This window comes from Hypanus sabinus, chromosome 20, assembly GCF_030144855.1.
Source record: "Hypanus sabinus isolate sHypSab1 chromosome 20, sHypSab1.hap1, whole genome shotgun sequence".
Lineage (NCBI taxonomy): Eukaryota > Metazoa > Chordata > Chondrichthyes > Myliobatiformes > Dasyatidae > Hypanus > Hypanus sabinus.
Window position 1 is genome coordinate 50,903,532 of NC_082725.1, and position 20,392 is coordinate 50,923,923.

Sequence of the window (20,392 nt, forward strand, 5' to 3'; positions counted from 1 at the left end):
GAGTCTTCACACAGAGACAAGGTTTACGTAGAGTATCCAGGAAATGATATGGAGCTTAGAACTGATGGTCCTAAGGAAACAGGAAATGAGGTTTACTCACACAAGAGTTTACTGACGATCTGGCAGTGCATGGCTGTGACGCCCAAGTTTTACCCTATGTTCACTAATAGGAATCAGGTACGCGGTAATTAATGGGACTAGCAATCAGGGAATCAGCCGACAGGAATTAAGGCACAATCAATGAGATAATGGCAAGATGGGGAATTGCCAGCCAGGACCATGACAGCCTGGGCATGTTTAGTCCGGTGGAATTTATTCCCCCCCCACCCCATAGTCCACACCTCCTGATTGGTTAGCCCTCATCCAATCAGGTTTCTGCTCTCCCATCTTGCTTACAATTGTGACAAATGTTATTCCTTTGTTCAAGAAAGGATAACCCTGGAAATTATAGACCAGTAAGTCTCACACCTGTGGTGGGCAAATTATTTGAGAAGATTCTTAGAAATTGGATTTACGAGCGTTTGGGAAAGCATAGTCTGATTTGGGATAGTCAGCATCCGTTCTGTGACAGTCAGGTCATGCCTCACAAACCTGTTTGAATTCTTCGAGGAGCGGACAAAGCACATAAGGTAGAACAGTGGATGTGATGGATATGGATTTTAGTAAGGTGTTAGATAAGGTTTTCCATGGTAGATTCATTCAAAAAGCTAGGGGGCAGGGGATCCAGGGAAATTTGACTGCGTGGATGCAGTCTTGGCTTGGTCATAGAAAGCAGATGGTGGTAGCAAATGGAGCACATTCTGCCGATGTATTCCACCAGGACCTGGGCTGAGAAGTGTAAGTTGGAGTGATTCATCTTGCAAGCTTGAATTTGAAGGCAGTGTGGAGGAATGTGGGGCCAGCGTGCATAGATTCCTTTAACTTGCCACACAGCATGATAGATTTGTTAAGACGTACAAAAAGGCTGGATGAACTCAGCAGGTCGGGCAGCATCCGTTGAAAGAAGCAGTCAACATTTCGGGTCGAAACCCTTCGTCAGGACCAAAGAAGGAGGGGACAGGGGCCCTATAAAGAAGGTGGGGAGAGGGTGGAAAACCAATCAGAGGAAAGATCAAGGGGTGGGGGAGGGGATAGGCAGGAGAGGTGAAGAAGGAATCTAAGGGGAAAGCACTATGGGTAGTAGAAGAAGGCAGAGTCATGAGAGGTGATAGGCAGCTATAAGAGGAGACAGAGTAGAGGTGGGATGGGGAAGGGAGAGGGAGGGAATTACCAGAAGTTGGAGAATTCGATGTTCACCTTTAGTCCTGACAAAGGGTTTCAACCCGAAACATTGACTGCTTCTTTCAACGGATGCTGCCAGACCTGCTGAGTTCATCCAGCTTGTTTGTACGTATTGATTTGACCACAGCATCTGCAGTGTACTTTGTGTTAACAATATGTTTGTTAAGAAGGGTATTGGCCCTCATTAGTTGTGAGATTGAGTTCAAGAGCAGTGAGATAATGTTGCAACCCTATAAACCCCTGACTAGACACATGGAATATTGTGTTCAGTCCTGGTTGTCTCATTATAGAAAGAATGTGGAAGCTTTGATGAGGGTGCAGAGGAGATTTACCAGGACACTGCCTGGAACAGAGTGCATGCCTAATGAAAATTAGTTGAGGTAGCTTGGTCTTTTCTTTTTGGAACAAAGGAGGATGAGCAGGGACTTGACAGAGGTGTACAAGATGATAAGGGGCATAGATCAAATGGACAGCCAGAGACCTTTTTCCCCAGGGCAGTAATGGCTAATACAAACAGGTACAATTTTAAGGTGACTGGAGAGAAGAATAGGATGTCAGGAATAAGTGTGGCATGGGCATGGAACACCCTGCCAAGGGTGGTGTTTGAGGCAGGTACATTAAAGGCATTTAAGAACATCTTAGATAGGCACACGGATGATAGAAAAATGGAGGACTGCTTAGGAGGGAAGAGTTAGATTGAACAGAGTACATTGTAAAGTCAGCACTATACCGTGGGCTGAAGGATCTGTACTGCACTTAAATGTTCTAAGTTTTCTATTCTAAATTTGTTCTGAAAAGAGAATAGGTTATAGGAGTCAGTAACTAAGGAGCTTACAATGATTAATTACAGGAAAATCCTGAGGGAGTGGTCCTTATGAAACAGGAGGTAACCAAAGTGGGGAGCCATGGCAGCGTACCGGCTGGCATGTCACTACTATAGCTCGGGGTGTCAGAGACCAGAGATCCATTCCAACACCACCTGTAAGAAGCTCTTAAGTGCTTCCCATGAGTATGTGGGTTTCCACTGTCTGCTCTGGTTTCCTTGTACATTCCAAAGATACTCTGGTCATTGCAAGCTGACCTGTGATTAGAATATAGTTTATACAGTAGGTGGGTTGTTGGGTGGTGCTGCTCAATGGGCCTGGAGGACCTGTTCAGCACTATATCTCTAAATAAAAAATCTATGGGAGGAGTGGAATCACTCAGGAAGCAGGCGTGAGCTGAATAGGTCAAATGGCCCCTTCCTTCGCCATTAGGAAATACGCATATTGCAACTTTCCAGGCACACCATTGAATTTTAGATTTTGTGGTTTACTTCCAGCATCTGTGCTGTTTCTCCCTCTTCCAGAATTTCAGTTTTTATTTCAGAAACATTAACACAGGTTCCCCCTCCGCAGATGCTTCCTGATTTGCTGAACATTTTTAAGCATGCTTTTAAATCTGCTCATCACAAGTTATTAATATTTCAAATCTGCCTTGACAACATACATGTTCCTCCACTTCCAACACGTCTGCTCTGTGCTGATGAATCACCTTCCCAGAATTTTTCAATGGTGTTCCTTTGATTCTGTCTCAACTTCACTTTGGCTTACCTCCTGTTACACAAGGACCACTCCCTGAGGATTTTCCTATAATTAATTATTGTACACTCCTTAGTCACTGACATCCTGGCAGACGCAATCACTCCTTTAGACCAGTGTAGAGAAAATTGTCCTTTTTCTGCATTCTGGGACTCAACTCTGTGTCCACTTTGGGCTCTAATCACTGAGTTGTGACTGTGTTGTGAGAATGTTGCACGGCCACGTTAGTTTACAAACCATCTCCCGCGTAGCAAGCCTCCTGCCGTGGGCCAGTACCCTGTAGACAGCAGATATTTGGTACAAAGCTGTTTTTTTAATTTTAAAAATTATTACTATTCATACTTCACATTCCATCAGGTTCCTGAACCGATGTGAAAAACCCTAACAATGCCTTGGGAAAATAAAACAAAAGACTATTAAATAAAGTTAATAAGCCTGTAAATTGATTAATGAAAGAACCATGTGGTAACCTTAATGCATTATATTACTTGCCACTGTAGTTCAGCCGCAAGTCGCAGTCTTCAATTAAAGATCTTATGTTTGTACCTGCACCTCTATCCACCTGTAGCAAGAAATAGACAGTCACAATATTAACAGATAGATCTGTGATATGAGCAGCAGAGGATACTTGTACAGACAGCATGGGAGTTGAAAATAAGAGTTGAATTTGTTTGCAATAGAGGAGGAAAGACATTCAATTTCATTGAGGTGTCTGATCATTAGTGCATCACACACAAAATGCTGGATTCTCACATCAGATCCTGGAAGCCTTGAGCAACAGCTGTAGAGTCATACAACATGACAGCACACAAGCAGTCATTCAATCAGTCCAGTCCAGGCTGAAAAACTAATCTGTCTAGTCCCATCAACCGACACCCTGACCATAGCCCTCTGTACACCTTTGATCAACATTCCTCTCCAAATTGCTCTTAAATGTAGAAATCTATGTTGAAATCACATTGACATGTGGCCAAGTGGTTAAGGCATTTGTCTAGTTATCTGAAGGTCGCTAGTTCGAGCCTTGACTGAGGCTGCGTATTTGTCCTTGAGCAAGGCACTTCACCACACATTGCTCTGCGACGATACCAGTGCCAAGCTGTATGGGTCCTAATTCCCTTCCCTTGGACAATGTCAGTGGTGTGGAGAGGGGAGAATTGCAGCTTGGGCAACTGTCGGCCTTCCTTTAAAAAACCCTGCCCTTGGAAACTTTCCAAAGCACAAATCCATGGTCTATCGTGACTAATGGAGGCCTACATGTTGAAATCAACCACTCCTGCTGGCAACTTGTCCACACTCTGACTTAAGAAATACCCCCTCATGTTCCCCTTAAACATTTCACCTTTAACCCATGACCTCTAGTTCTAGTCTCACCCAACCCCAGTGGAAAAAGCCTGTTTGCATATACCCTTACTATGCTCCTCATAATTTTGTATACCTCTGTCAAAGATCACCTCATTCTTCCACGTTGCAGGGAATAAAGTCCTAACCTATTTGCCCTTTCACTGTACGTCAGGTCTTCAAGTCCTGGCAACGTCGTTGTGACTTTTCTCTACATTCTGTCAATTTCATTGACATCTTTACTATAGGTAGGTGACCAAATCTGCATACGATACTCTAACGTAGGTCTCAACAACATCTTATACAAGTTCAACATAACATCCCAACTCCTATATTCAATACGTTGATTTATGAAGGCCAACGTGCCAAAAGCTTTCTTTACAGCCCTAACTATCTGTGACACCACTGCCAAGAACTATAGACCTGTAATCCCAGATCCCTCTATTCTACCCCATCTCTCAGTGCCCTACTGCTCAACACTGGTTTGTCCTCCAAAGTGCTACGTATCACACTTGTAGAAATTAAATTCCATCTTCCATTTTTCAGCCCATTTTTCCAGCTGACCCAAATGCTGCTGCAAGCTTTGATAGTCTTCCTTGCTATCCATTACACCCCTAATCTTGGTGTCATCCACAAATTTACTGACTCGGTTTACCACCTTATCAACTAGACTGCTGATATAGATGACGAACAACAGCAGACCCAGTACCAATCCCTGCTGCACTCCACTAGTCACAGGCCTCCAGCAGAAGAAGCAACCATCTACTGCCACCTCTGTCTTCTCCCATGAAGCCAATGTCTAATCCAATTTACTACCTCATCCTAAATGCTAAGTGACTGAACCTTACTACTCATCCTACTGAACTTTGTTGACCGACCACCCATGTGGGACCTTGTTAAAGTCCATCTAGACAACATCTACTACATTACTTTCATCAACTTTCCTGGTAACTTCCTCAAGTAAATATAGATGCAAAAAAAATCCATTTACGATTTCCCCAACTCTTCCAGCTCCATGCATACATTATTGCTCTGGTCTTCCAGGAGAGCAATTTTGTCCCTTGCAACCCTTTTGCTCTTAATATATCTGTAGATGCTCTTGGGATTCTCCTTCACCTTGTCTGCTAGAGCAACCTCATGCCTTCTTTTAGCCCTCCTGATTTCCTTCTCAGGTGTTCTCTTACATTTCTTTTACTCTTCATTTGTTCCTACCCACCTATCCCTGTTATATACCTCATTTTTCTTAACTAGGACCTCAATATCTCTTGAAAACTTTAAGGTTCCCTAAACATGTATCCTTGCCTTTTATTCTAACAGGAACATACAAACACTGTACTCTCAAAATTTCACTTTTTCACGCATGGCAACATACCATCCAGGAATCTCGATCTCATCCTCAGAACTTCCTGTCTGTTCCCCTAACCATTGAACTGCCTATCACTAAGCTCACCCCTTCTCCCCACTTTCCTTCTGAGCCACAAAGCCTGACCATTGTGGCTTTCCTCTGCGAGGTCATTCTCCCCACCCCCCACTTCCCCCAACAATATCCAAAGGTGTTGACCTGCTGCCGAGGGAATGGCCACAGGGGTACTCTGCATTGGCGCTCTATACCGTTTCCCACTCCTGACCATCACCCAGTTACCCGTGTCCTGCATGTAGGGTGCAACCACCTCCTGTATGCCCTGTCGATCAGTCCCTCGGCCTCCTGAATAATCCAGGGTTCATCCAGTTCCATTCCTTAATACAGTCCGAAGAAAGCTGCACTTCTTGCAAGTGTAGTCATCATCATGGACACCGGAGGTCTCCCTGCATTCCCACATCCTGCAAGAGCACTCCACTCTGCTGCCTACCAGTCCAACTGCTCTAACTGTGCAATAAGAAAGGAATGAAAATTAAATGAAAATATCTACCTACAGCCTTTGCCCTTTTTCGCTGAAGCCTCTATGAGTCAAAGCCTGAACTCCCTGCTCTAACACTGGCCTACTCCTACAACGGCAACGTCACTTAAACCCCAACTTTTTTTTTATTGGCCCTTGCCAAGTGCCTAATTACACACAATCCAATGCCTGCTCATTAATTGTGGTGCACCAAATGCCCCAACTACTCCCGCTCACTTTTGAACTCCCTCCCCCACAATACAAAAGCTCCTTGAAACTATTGCACACAGAATGCCCCGACTACCCTGATTGCTTCGTTTGAACTCTATTCCACTATGTAGTCTAACAGCTCCTTGAAAACTGCTGTGAGAGATTGATGTGTGCAATCTTGATGGAGGGTCTCACCCTGAACTGTTGACCATTTATTCCCGTCCGTAAATGCCGCCTGACTGGCCAAGTTCCTAAGGCACCATAAGTGTGTTGCTCAAGACTTTGAGCAGCTCGAGCATACTCTTATGTAACTGATAAAAGTGAATATGGTCTGAAACCTGGGAGAGGCAAACTGAACGAACTGATCAAAAATAATGACCACGCAGTGGGTTAAGTAGCATTCGAATTGACTGACTTTTGCTAACCTAAGACGAGCTCTCTTCTTGCTGATGCCATCTGGAAGGTTCAGGGACAGTTATTACCTCTTAACCATCATGGTCTTGGACCAAAGGGGATAATTTCACTTGCTCCATCATTGAAATATTGCCACAACTGCTGTACTCAATTTTAAGGGCCCTTATCTCATGTTTTCAATATTTATTGAGTATTTATTTATATTATTTTTTTCTTTTTTTCATTTGCACAGTCTGTTGTCTTCTGTAGTCTGACTGAATGCCCTGTAGTTGTTCCATGGTTCAGTTATAGCTACTATTCTATAGATCTGTCGAGTATGCCTGCAACATATTAAAATGTACTTTGAACTTTAATTGTGCAATCAAATTGAGCACAATCGAGATAGGTTTATGCATATACTGTGGACTGAATTGATCATGCAGCAGTCTCAAATTCCCATGTCACTGCATGCCCTTTTTCTGGCTTCTGGTTAGAATCAGAATGTAGGTTCAGTGGTGACTTTATTAGGTACACCTACTTATTAATGAAAATATCTAATCAGCCAATCATGTGGAAGCAATTCAATGCATAAAAAGATGCAGCTGTGGTCAAGAGGTTTGGTTGTTGTTCAGACCAAACATCAGTAAGGAGAAGAAATGGTATCTAAGTTCGTGCCAGAGTGGTTTCAAGTATCTCGGAAACTGATCTCCTAGGATTTTCACACACAACGGTCCCATAACGGGGGGGGGAGGAGTCCCAAACTTTTTTTTATTCCATGGACTCTTGCAATTGACTGAGGGATCTGTGGACCCTAGGATGGGAAACCCTGCTTTAGAGTTTACACAGAGCAGTGTGCAGAAGACCAAAAACATACATGCCCTTTTCTCACCGTGACTATCAAGTAGGAGATACAGAAGCCTGAAAGCACACACAGAACGATTCAGGAACAGCTTCCTCCCCTCTGCCATCAGATTCCTAAAAGGACAATGAACCCGTGAACGCTATCTCACTTTCTTGATGTACATTGTTTTTTGCATGATTTTTAATCTAGTCAAAATATGTATACTGTAATTGATTTACTTATTTTTATTATATATTTTTCTTCTTCTATATCATGTATTGCATTGAACTACTGCTGCTGTGTTAACAAATTTCACGACATATGCCAGTGATAATAAACCTGTGATTCAGTGGCCACTTAATTAGGTACAGGAGTTATCTAATAAAGTCACCACTGAGTGTACCTCAACACAAAAATAATGTTCTGTAAGATAATTACCAATTGTGCCTGGGCTGCTGTGTTCCACTAGCATTTTGTGTGTGTTGTGTTAAGAGAGTTGAAAGTGGGAGGGGGAAGATCTGAAATGACAGGAGACGACCGGAGGGGGTGGAGTGAAGTTGAGAGCTGGAAAGGTGATTGGCAAAAGTGATACAGAGCTGGAGAAGAGAGAGGATCATGGGACGGGAGGCCTCAGGAGAAAGAAAGGGGGAGGGGATCACCAGAGGGAGATGGAGAGCAGGCAAGGAGTGATTGTGAGCAAAAGAGAGAGAGATTGTAAAAAGGGGGGGGGGGGGAATGAATGGATAGATAGATAAATAAGGGATGGAATAAGAAGGGGAGGAGGGGCATTAACAGAAGTTAGAGAAATCAATGTTCATGCCATTAGGTTGAAGGCTACCCAGATGGAATATAAGGTGTTGTTCCAACAACCTGAGTTTGGCTTCATCTTGACAGTAGAGGAGGCCATGGACTGACATATCAGAATGGAAATGGGACATGGAATTAAAATGTGTGGCCACTGGGAATCCTGCTTTCTGTGACGGACAGAGCATAGGTATTCAGCAAAATGGTCTCCCAGTCTGCGTCGGGTCTCACCAATATATAAGAGGCCGCACCGGGAGCACCGGACGCAGTATATCACACCAGCTGACTCACAGGTGAAGTGTCGCCTCACCTGGAAGGACTGTTGGGGCCCTGAATGGTGGTGAGGGAGGAAGTGTAAGGGCAGGTGTAGCACTTGTTCCGTTTACAAGGATAAGTGCCAGGAGGGAGATCGGTGGGAAGGGATGGAGGGGGGGACGAATGGGCAAGGGAGTCACGTAGGGAGCGATCCCTGAGGAAAGCGGGGGGGGGGGGGGAAGATGTGCTTAGTGGTAGGATCCTATTGGAGGTGGCAGAAGTTACGGAGAATTATATGTTGGACCTGGAGGCTGGTGGGGTGGTAGGTGAGGACAAGGGGAACCCTATCCCGAGTGGGGTGGTGGGAGGATGGGGTGAGAGCAGATGTGCGTGAAATGGGAGAGATGCATTTGAGAGCAGAGTTGATGGTGGAGGAAGGGAATCCCCTTTCTTTAAAAAAAAGGCACCTCCTTCGTCCTGGAATGAAAAGCCTCATCCTGAGAGCAGATGCGGCGGAGACGGAGGAATTGTGAGAAGGGGGGTGGCATTTTTTCCTGGAATGAAAAGCCACAGGAGATAGACGTATTCCAGGGAGTTTAGGAGAGACAGTAGGTGAAGCAAAACATCTCTTCACAGGCTGCCCATTCACTATTTCCATACATGTTAGAGATTATTTTCACTCAGTGCGTAGAACTGATGGTTGACACAACCGAGTAGTTTTCTTTGCCACTGCAGGTCTTATGAACCTGGATGGCAGGTAAAGCATATCCAATAGGTGATGGCTCTAAACTATTCAAAATGAAGTTCAAAGGACAAAGGAATATAATAATTTTCCTGAATCGGTGAATACCAAATGTACACTCATTACTCGTGTTATTTTACCTATTCTGTTCACCCCATCATTTTCAGTTTCCCATTTGTTACCTAACTTCTGTGGTTTAAATGGGAGACCACTATTTCTTTCAGACACTCCAGTCAGACAGGAAATAAATGACAAAGAACACCCTATTCTTCCATTATATAGTTGATAAAGGATGGCTGCCAAATTCCAGTTTTAAAAAAAGTCACAAAACAGTCAATAAAAAGCAATAGATTTATTTTTATATCTAACAAAATATACATAAGCTTCAAAACTAAGTTTTTCTTACAAACTTTTAACATTATTCAGCAATATGGCACAATTACATAGAGCTTTATATTTATCTGTATTTGTAAGGTGCATAGATTTGTAATATTGTTCTCGTGATTTTTTTCCCCCGATAGAAACATACAGGCATGGTATTGAAGTTGCCGAGGGAAGCGTACGGCAGCTGTAAGTGTTGTTCAGTTTATTAGAGGATGCAGCTGCAGCTGAGTTTGCCAATCCTCGGGAACAGCCCACAAATTGCTACATTTACTGCTGTGAACAACACCCGTGGAAATAATAAAATCACTGGAACTTTGGAAAGGTTGTGACTTTTGCTGCCTCCCCCTCATTTTTATTAACCAGTTCTTTCTCTCCATTCAGTTGGAAGATATGGGACACGGGGAAGGAAGGCGGCTTGAATTGGCTGTTAAACTGCAATATCCTGGTGGAACCTCAGGAAAGCATCTAGAACTATAAACTCCACAACAGTCACAGGATTCTTTGGATGTTAGATATCCCCGCAGGTAAAGCCAACGGTATTTAATACCCATTGCCAGAATAAAGTGTGGGCTTTTTTTTGTCTTCAAACAATTCATAAACTTGCTTTTCATATTCTTGGACAACGACAACCACTTGGTTCACAAAGCAATTTTTTCAAAGGGCACTGCTCCAGACCTGCGCTATCACATTCTGCCCACTCTCCCCTTATAGGTCCCTAGCCTGATTTTCGTGTGCGTGGTGGGATGGGGAGGGGGTGAAAATAACCTATAAAACAAAGTGCAACACAAACTTGGGGTCCAATGTACAGACATTCCTTTCACCTCACCCCACCCTACAACCATCACCACATTTCAACAACATTTTGACATATAAAAGCTTAGCCTACCATGAACTTCATTCATGTCTACACCCCTCAGATGGAAAGGAACAAATATCTGGATCAGTGAGCTCCAACACAATTGCGATCTTGTTCTTCTATGTTCCCTCCCAATTGCAGATCTTCCTCATTTGAGTAAGTACCATCATTGTCAATGGCTTTAAATTCTGGATCTCATCACTTCCCTGAGCTATGAGTTCTTTCACCAAAAGGACTGTAGCAGATTAAAATGGCAGCTGACTATTACACTCCCAGGTAGTGATAGCCCATAAATGTCCCCCCACTTCTCCCTTCAGTAATAATAGCCCATTAATGGCACCCTTGACAATTATATCAAATAGGATGTTGGACTCAAAGTACAAAATTATGTTGAGTCTGATTAAACTGATAAAAGTGCTATTGATGTACATAGCAATGAAATTAGATCTAAAATTAGGGACCAGGCTGTTTAGACTGAAATTGTCTGGCCCGATCTCCAAAGCCCTGCTTTGCTCTGTTCTGCTATGTGAAAGAAACCAAATATCACAAATATGACAGACACACCCCATGCAACAATGACAAGGAGTCTGCCATAGTGCAACTGGAACAAGAACAGAATAGTGAGGTACAACGATCTGAAAAAAGAACAGGACAGGCATGAAGGGATGAATGGAATCACAAAGCACAAGTACTCCGTCTCCATGACCCTGAGGTTGGGGGGCGGGGGGTAGAGACAGAGACACTTTGAGGTCAGAAAATTCAGGTGCAAGGACCCACCTACCTCTGCAGTTGTCACCTCCTTCAGGACCTGGGCTTTCCAAAACTTAACCAACTAGAACAAACTTAAATATTTTAATCTTTATTTTAAAATGATCCACCCACATTCCAGAAGAGGGTTGTGACCCATCCTAATTGTGCATTTTCTTGAGCTTGCTATTTTGTTTTCTTTTTTTAAAAGAACTCCTATAAACTCTCCCAACCCAAATCATCAGTTTCTGAAATTCCCCAATATGGTTAAAATAAACTCCATCTAGTCAGGTCAACTCATGGAGTTGTCTTCTGCCACAATGATATTTAGTAACATGTGGAATACAAAGTAAACCCCCTTCAGTTATGTACCTTGTAAGAAGCAATGCAGGCTATAGAGTGCTTCAAGCATGTAGCATTTGAGATTTGAACCACGACAATACAATACTCAAATTTTATTGCCACAGCCAGGCTGCTTCCTGAATCCCCTACATCTCAGTCTCACTCTTCAGTGTCTATCACCCTATAGAATGCCACTCTGCTCAGTGGATTTCATTATTCTGGACTACAGAGTATGGATGTTTCTTAAATGAGTCCAGCAATCTTGTTTCAGCCAACTTTCCACCCTGTTCTCTCCAGAGATCAATAGCTCTCTGTAAGAAACGAAACATCCTAACATAAGCTCTCAGTTAACAGCTGATCAGTACCTTGTTTATCACTGGCCCTTGAAATGACTACCTCTGGTGCTGGAGGGCTGAGCATCATTGACCCGAAAACTATTCAGATTCAAATCTGTGAGGCCATTGATTTAGAAAAGCAAGTTGTTCCGTCCCTGCAAAGCTGAACGTCGCTTGTTTGTTTAACATTATGACATTTAGGTATAAAGTCTTCATGTAATGTAATATTAATGCACTAAGTCTTCATCTGACTACCTTGACAACTAGTGTCTAATTGTAGAGATAGTGCTCAGGACTCCAGCACAGGCAGCCTTGTCAATGCACAACATCTGATATGCAAAATCTTAAATACAAGAGATAAAACATCACTGTTAAAATTACTGTGTAACCCAGAACCCATAACATTCAGATTCAGAGGCAAGTGTGACACTTTTAAAACAGTATATATTTTTGCAAAATTAATATGTCTGTTGGAACGTCACGTGCTCAAGCCCTATTCCAGGAATGTTAGTGCACCGCCTCGGCTGACATTCCAATGCAGTACAGATTCCTGTACTGCTATGGGCTGTATCACAACAACTGTCCATCAAGATTTCCTTTTTCAAATGGAAGGTCTGGGAGTATGGGCATTGTTTACCCATCAACAGACCTACATCTTGTTACAATGCTGCTGGCATAAAGTGGCTGCTATTTTTCCCACAATAACTACATTTTGGAACTGAATAGCTGGTTTCAAAGTGCTTTAGGACAGTGTTATTGGTGGTTTATGAACACTTTCCCTCACTTTCCCTGCAAGTAGGACGATACCTACAAAGGAAGGGGTACACCGATAGAGCAGCCTGTAAGCACCTAGAGTTCATTGGAAGGTTATCAGGCAAAAAAAAAATGGACTCTTGCCTAAAAACAAATGATCAGTCATTATCAAATTTTGCAATATTACTGTTCTAAGCATTGGTGAGATAACTCTGGCACAATTCTGACCAAAGGCAGAACTTTACTTTTGTCACTAGAGAGTGTGTTCAAAGAAGCTTTTCCTAAATATTCCCACTGCCCAAAGCTCTGCATACAGAACACAATCATTTTAAAAGTTATCCTTAAATGGCTTATTCACCATCTACCCATTTTTTATTTTACTATGCAAATTTTCTACAAGTACTTGGCTGATTTTAACATTTAATGTCATGCTGGGACAGAATCTGTCATTATAGCATGATCTAAAGTTATTACTATATAAAAAAGATTCAAAACCTTTATCTGTGCACAAAGAAAGCCAACATTTGTCAGTATAGATAAAGGAACTTTGAGACTTCCTTATGATTCCCTCTTGCCTATGGCAGATCTTTTCATCTTTTTCACAGGATCATTATTGAAGCATAGTTGTTCTCAAAAGTCTTGCCAGTAAACAAGGCTGAAAATTGGTAGATTCAAACACAAACAGGACATCACAGATTTCCAGATTAGGATAACTTTTCCCTCAGAGAGTATTGTTTCATATCGCAGGTTGCTTCAGCTCACTGTGACAGCTGCTGTCACTGCAAGGTAGGTGAAATCTTCAGTCTCTAGTTATCTCTATGCTCTGTACTTTGGAAAGATTACTTCAGGGACCATTTTATTCCTTTTATTTTTTGAATCAACTCCCTGTCAGTGGAATTAATTTTAGTGTCAATGAATATTGTGTAGGGTTGCAATAATGTTCACATTTTTCTCCCTCTAAAATCTCACCTTCAATCAGTCTTATTCTTACAACTCTACTGTTGCAAATAAGTTAGTGACTAGTCGAGACCAACTCTAAACAGTAGACTCCTACACACTTTTTGAAAGTGTTCAATATAAATTATGTTTCTATATGGAAGCAAATAAGATTCTAAAAGAAAGAAGTCCTTTTTAAAAAATAAACACAGGAATTTGTTAGGAACTGTTAATGGCTAAATGAACAAATTATTACAGTACGATTAAAAGAATGGTAGATTTAAAATAGAGTTGTCAAGGTTTAATAGCTGAAGCAAAGAGATTAATTAGATGATTAGAGGGAAGGGAGGCTTTAATTATGCACGAGATGAGAGTAGAGGGACACATTTTTCATGCCTAACACCAGTCCTTTGTGTTGTCAATGTTATGGGGTCTCACAGGCACTTCAGACAAAAATTGTGAACCGAGACATCAGATCATGTGCTTCTAGTCAGAGTTAAACATCAAGTCACATCAAAAAGGAAAGAGCAGTGAGAACATGAAATAAAGATGTTTGGGGAGGAAATTTCATAACTTGGGAACTATACAGCTCTCTTTGCAGCCACATATACTAAGCAAAATTTGGGGGAATGCACAAAGAATCTAGAGCTGAATGGAGAACTCCAAAAGGGGTGCAGAGATTTGGAAGTTCCTGGACAAAAAAAGGTGAAGTCTGGAAGTCTGGAAGGGAGAGAATTCTACAAATCATAACATTGGGGAAATTAAATTAATAAGATGGGGAAATATTTATTAACAAAATAAATTAATATGTAAAAGGTGTCAATAGGATGTGAACCCATTACCTAAAAGAAATCCTGAAGTGGAATGTGCAATATTTATCCTTCCTCCTTAGGGAAAGGGAGATGGGAAAGAGTGAATAGATCCTACAGAAAGCAATTGCCATGAAGATCTGTTCTATGCTGTAAAACTCCATGTCATGAATTAAACACCAATCAAAATCCAGCGTCAGCTGCCGCTAAAACCAGGGACTATATGAATATTGTAAAATTCCTAAAAGATAGCCCATTTTTCTAAAGATGGCATTCTCAACACAAATGTTGCAAGTAAAATAGTGAAAATGCTGAAAATCAGACATAAAAGCAGAAAACACTCAGAGAATGAAATAATTAACCATTTCAGGTCAATGAAACTTTCATTGATCAAAATCCCAAAATACAACTAATCTAAAGTTTTAATTCTCTCTTCCCCTCCTCCTCCCCATTGATCTGTCAAGCATTTCCAGGATACCATTGTTAGCTGATATGAATTTCTGCTTACCATATGCAGTTACCTTAATTTGGCAGCATGATGTAAATACTCTAGCCCAATTTAAGACATTGTGCATTTTCCTTTAAAATCCATGTTTCCATATAAATAGTTTCTGCCTCACCTTCCACACCTTGTAGACCACAAGTGTTGCAACAAAGAGAACCGCCTTGTGCCACATTCCTATGGCCTCTTTGATAGAGCATAAAACAGAACTAAATTTATCACCCTATCGTGCAACTTAATCCTTTTGATTGTACCAGGCTATAATTTGCAATACCAAATGGAAAAAGTGAAACCTAAACAACACTCCAGAGGAACAGGTATCAGAATGTGGGCTAAGTAGTAAGAAATTGCAGTTCCTCATCTCATACACAATACCTTTAAACCTCAAAATGCCAGAAAGAGCCCAAGGCTCCCTTAAAAGCAGAATAACAAGATGTAGGCACGAACAACATAGTTTCATGGGAACTAATGAAACTGTAATTCTAAACTTTATTCTATCCCTAAGTGGTCAGGCCAAATCATAACAGATATGGTGGATAGGCAGTTGGTCTAATGGTGAAAATCTCACACAAAAACATCTAATAAACAGCTGAAAACATACAATTTTCAGATTATGAACAACAGAGGCTGTAAAAGTTTGGATTTTAAAGATAGTTTGGACAATATTGCCAAAATGCATCCACTAAATCCATTTTGCTTACTTGATTCAGTTACTATATGCTAAGCAACCCTCACCTCTGTCCTGACTAATCCTCTATAAAACATCCCTGCATGGCACTGACCCAGCAGCCACAAGCAGGTGAAGTGAGGTAGTTTGCCACCAGAGGAAGACGGGATCAGGCAGCTTTTCCAGCTTAAGTGGAAGGCGGACGGTTGTGTTTCTTCTTGCTCCTGCAGGACTTGCAGACGCAGCAGAGGATGCAGGGTGAGGCCAGAAGGAGAAGTGGAGATGTGACCAGTACAATCAGACCTAATCCAAACAGGATCCCTACAACCTGTACAGGAGAAAGGGGAGAAGGACAAGGCCATTAGTTCTTCTTTAACCCATAGCACCATTAATCAAGTTACACAATTCTTAACGCAAAGTTATTCCAAGCTACCCTGTGGGAGGCTGATAATGAGCCACTCTGTTATATTTTCCAATAGGTTTCATTTTGAATGATGGCATGCACCCTTAAATAACACAGCACACTCTCCAAATTAAACTACACACACTGTTGCTTATGCCACAGTTCATTTCTCACAGCATTATGTAGTATACTATCCATCACTGCAGTCACTTTTACAAACAGAAATCTCAACCTAAGCCCCTTCATAATCTCACAGCAAAGCAGAGCCTCTAGAATAAGGCAGATGCAATGTTACCATTCATTTTGGGAGGACTAGAATACACAAGCAAGGATGTGATGCAGAGGTTTTATAAAGCATCGGTCAGATCACACTTACAGCATTGTGAGCAGTTCTGGGTTCCTTATCGATGAAAAGAAGTGCTGGCATTGGAGAAGGTGTGGAGGATAAGAATTGTTCACAAAGATGATTCTGGGAATGAAAGAGTTAAAGCACGAGGAGCATTTGATTGTTCTAGGCCTGTACTCACTGGAATTTAGAAGAATGAGGGGATGATCGCACTGGAATATTGAAAGGCCTAGACAGAGTGGATGTGGAGAGAATGTCTCCTATAGTGGGTGCGTCTAGGACTAATGGCCTCATAATAGAGGGACATCCATTTAGAACAGAGATAAAAAGGAACTCATTTAGCCTGAGGGTGGTGAATCTGTGTAATGCACTGCCTCAGGTGTGTGAGGATGCCAAGTGTTTGAGTATATTTAAAACTGAGGTCAATAGTTCTTGGTTAGGGTGTCAAAGGTTACAGGGAGAAGGCAGAATGGGGTTGAAAGAGATAATAAATCAGCCATGGTGGAATGCAGAGAGACTGAATGGGCTGAGTGGTCTAATTCTGCTCCTATTCTTATGGTCTTAATAACGAGCATTCAAATTGGACAGCAATTCACAAAGATAATTCAATCCCACTACAACAGTGTGGTTCTTGATTGGTCAGGGCACAAAGGGGCAGGAAATTGGGACTGGGAGGAAAATTGGATCAGCCATGATGAAATGGCAGAGCAAACTCAAAGAGGCCAAATGGTCTAATTCTGCCCCTATATCTTATGGTATCCTGCCCCACAACTGTTACCAATAACTGCATCCAATTTTCTATGCCAAAATGCCTGTTATACCACATCAAGTCAAAATTTAAGCAATTCCAACTCCAACTTCTGTTGCACTCACCTGGGTTCTGTTCCAAATGACTGAAGCCCTGGAGTGGCCAAGCTTATTGCGGCATGGTCCTTTGTCATAATGCCTCAGGAAAATATCATTCTGAAAAGTACAGGTCATCCACTAATCATATTGAGCCTTCACATTCTACTGAATTTCAACAACTTGCTGATTTAGTTTATAATCAACTACACAGTGTGTAGATTAGCCTTTTAAGTTAATGCTTAATTCATTCATTGTAGTTTTCTATAGTTCACAGCCTAAATGAGGTTGAAAGCATTCTTAATTTATTATTGTTAGCATAACTAAATACATTCCCATGGTGCATTTAGCAAAGATAAATATTTTAAGGTTTTTCAGAATCCTAGTAACAAAAAACAATAATAATGGAGATGCTCAAAGAAATAGTCTAAATATTAGTAATATTTTTAAAGGGCGGACGCTCAACAAGGATGTGAAGGTAGAGAGGTAATTAGCGTCCCAAAACGAAAGAGGAAGAAGTGAGAGGAAGGATGTGGTGTCAGAAATTGGCACTGTTTACCATGCCTCAATCTGCTATCTGGGTAACTTAAGATGCGACTAACAATGGCAGTGCTGTTCAAATGTATTGACATAAGATCAGTTGCTGCATAGATGGGTGCACCTTCAGTCAGGCTGTCTGCCTTGATACTAACTCCTGAAGAAACTTTAATAAAAAACATACAGTGTGATCCAAGTAAGTCCTTAAATGTGCAGCAGTTATTTGAAAAAATATACGTACATCCAGATTGTGAAGGCAGTACCAGCAAAAGGTATGCTTGCAATTTTTGCACATCATTTGGGCACAGCCTTCATTTCGTTCGATCAGGATATGACATAAAGGACACTGTTTGATGGGAGCTTCTGTGTCATGGCTGATGAGAAAACTATGGAAGAAAGCAAAGGAAAACAATATAACATTTATCTTGCAATTTAAGTAACAGAAGAAGCAACAGAGAGCCTGATCCCAAAATAATCCTGTGTATAATATAAATTAACATAATAATACAATTCAGGTGACTTCATACTAACTAACTGAGACTATATTGTGTTATCAAAATATTCATAAATCTGTATATTAACCCATTCTGATTCTTTTTTCCAAAACACAAATATCCAAGCTATTGATTAAAACCTTTCTCATCCAAAATCTGACAAAGTGGTTTACCAGTTTTGAAATCCCTTTGAAAGTTTACAGTAGTAACATTTCAGTAATATGCTGATTCATTCACTCCAGAAGCTGGTCTAGAAATCTTAACTAAATTACTTTCAAATAGAATAGCAAAAACAAAAAAAAAGGGAAAAGACTCGTTTGGTTTTCTCTTTCAGACTGCAGGGGGTTCCCAACATTTTTTATGTCATGGACTAACATCATTAAGCAAGGGATCTGTGGACCCAAGTTGGGAATGAACCCCTGCCTCAGAGGAAGACAAAGCAGAAACTTAAATACCTCTTCTTTGTCAAAGTTTTTATTCATCTGCCCTAAAACATCTTCACTTGTTTCAATTACAGATTTGTTTATTGACTTACTTGTCAATTTTCTTAACCTGTTTCACTGATTTAAAGGATGCATGTTGTTGAGCTACCATACTTCATACAATCCCAAAGAAATCAAGCATATTTACAAGCTATTACATCTTGCAAGTCAGCTTTATATTAGAAGTAGCTTCCATCCTTCCAGGGCTCCAGAACTTCAGTACTAACTCCAGCCTGAAAGGAAATGCACTGTCAGGAGTGCTGTCTTTCTGAAGAGACATTTATTATTGATTGAACTACAGGGTCTTCTGATCCTTCGAGCCACACTGCCCAGCAACCTGTGGTTTAACCCTAACCTAATCATGGGACAGTTTACAATGACCAATAAACCTACCAACCAGTATGCCATTGGACTATGGGAGGAAACTGGAGCACCCGGAGGAAACCACATGCGTTCATGGGGAGAATGTACAAATTCCTCACAGGCAGCAGCTGGAATTGAACCCAGGTCGCCTGTACTGTAAAGCATGGCATTAACCATGACACTATATCAAGCTTATGTCCTGTACAATGTAAACAAAATCCACCAAGCAATAATAGAAAAACAACCAATATCGCTAAAACAATGTTTGATCATTTTTGAAGAAGTTGCCTGAGGCAATTTCCATATGACAATGTGAAGCTACATTCACAAGGTCCTCAGTTGGTCAGGATCGATCACGGATATGGCGTCCTAGCCGTCTACGATATACCAGCCAGGGCATAGAACATAGAAATCTACAGCACATTACAGGCTCTTTGGCCCACAATGTTGTGCCAACTATGTAACCTACTCTAGAAACTGCCTAGAATTACCCTACCCTAGCCCTCTATTTTTTCTAAGCTCCATGTACCTTTCTAAGATTCTCTTAGAAGACCTATTGTTTCTACCTCCACCATCCACAGTACATTCCACACACACACCACAGTGTAAAAAACTTGCCCCAACATCCCCTCTGTACCTACTTCCAAGCACCTTAAAACTATGCCCCCTCGTGTTAGCCATTTCAGTCCTGGGAAAATGCCTCTGGCTATCCACACAATCAGTACCTCTCATCATCTTATACACCTCTATCAGGTCACCTCTCATCCTCTGTCGCTCCGAGGAGAAAAGACTGAGTTCACTCAACCTGTTCTCATAAGGCACACTCCCCAATCCAGGCAACAGCTTTGTAAGTCTCCTCTGCACTCTTTCTATAGTATCCACATCCTTCTTGTAGTAAGGTGACCAGAACTGAACACAGTTCTCCAATCTCTGAACAAGGTTTTGTATAGCTGTAACATTATCCTACAGCTCCTGAACTCAATCCCACAGTTGAATAATGCCTTCTTAACAACACTGTCAACCTGTGCAGCAGCTTTGAGTGTCCTGTGGACATGGACTCCAAGATCTTTTTGATCCTCCACATTGCCAAAAGTCTTATCAATAATACTATATTCTGTGTTCAAATTTGACTTACCAAAATGAGCTATTTCACACTTAACTGGGTCAAACTCTATCTGCCACTTCTCAGCCCAGTTCTGCATTCTATCAATATCCTGCTATAGCCTCTGATAACCCTCCAGACTATTCACACCTCCAACCATTATGTCATCA

The 20,392-nt window shown here is 41.5% G+C and overlaps 1 protein-coding gene across 1 annotated transcript in view; it reads right to left on the bottom strand.

Annotated features, from left to right (window-relative positions):
- Positions 1 to 9,684: 9,684 nt before the first annotated feature.
- Positions 9,685 to 20,392, bottom strand: part of LOC132378519 (E3 ubiquitin-protein ligase RNF144B-like) — a 75,946-nt gene continuing 65,238 nt past the window's right edge. Inside the window, exons 6-8 of the mRNA XM_059945474.1 lie at positions 18,023 to 18,167; positions 17,275 to 17,364; positions 9,685 to 15,980 (exon numbers count right to left, since the gene is read on the bottom strand). Coding sequence (XP_059801457.1) covers positions 15,840 to 15,980; positions 17,275 to 17,364; positions 18,023 to 18,167 — 376 coding nt within the window. The 3' untranslated portion in view covers positions 9,685 to 15,839. The remainder of the gene's footprint in view (positions 15,981 to 17,274; positions 17,365 to 18,022; positions 18,168 to 20,392) is intronic.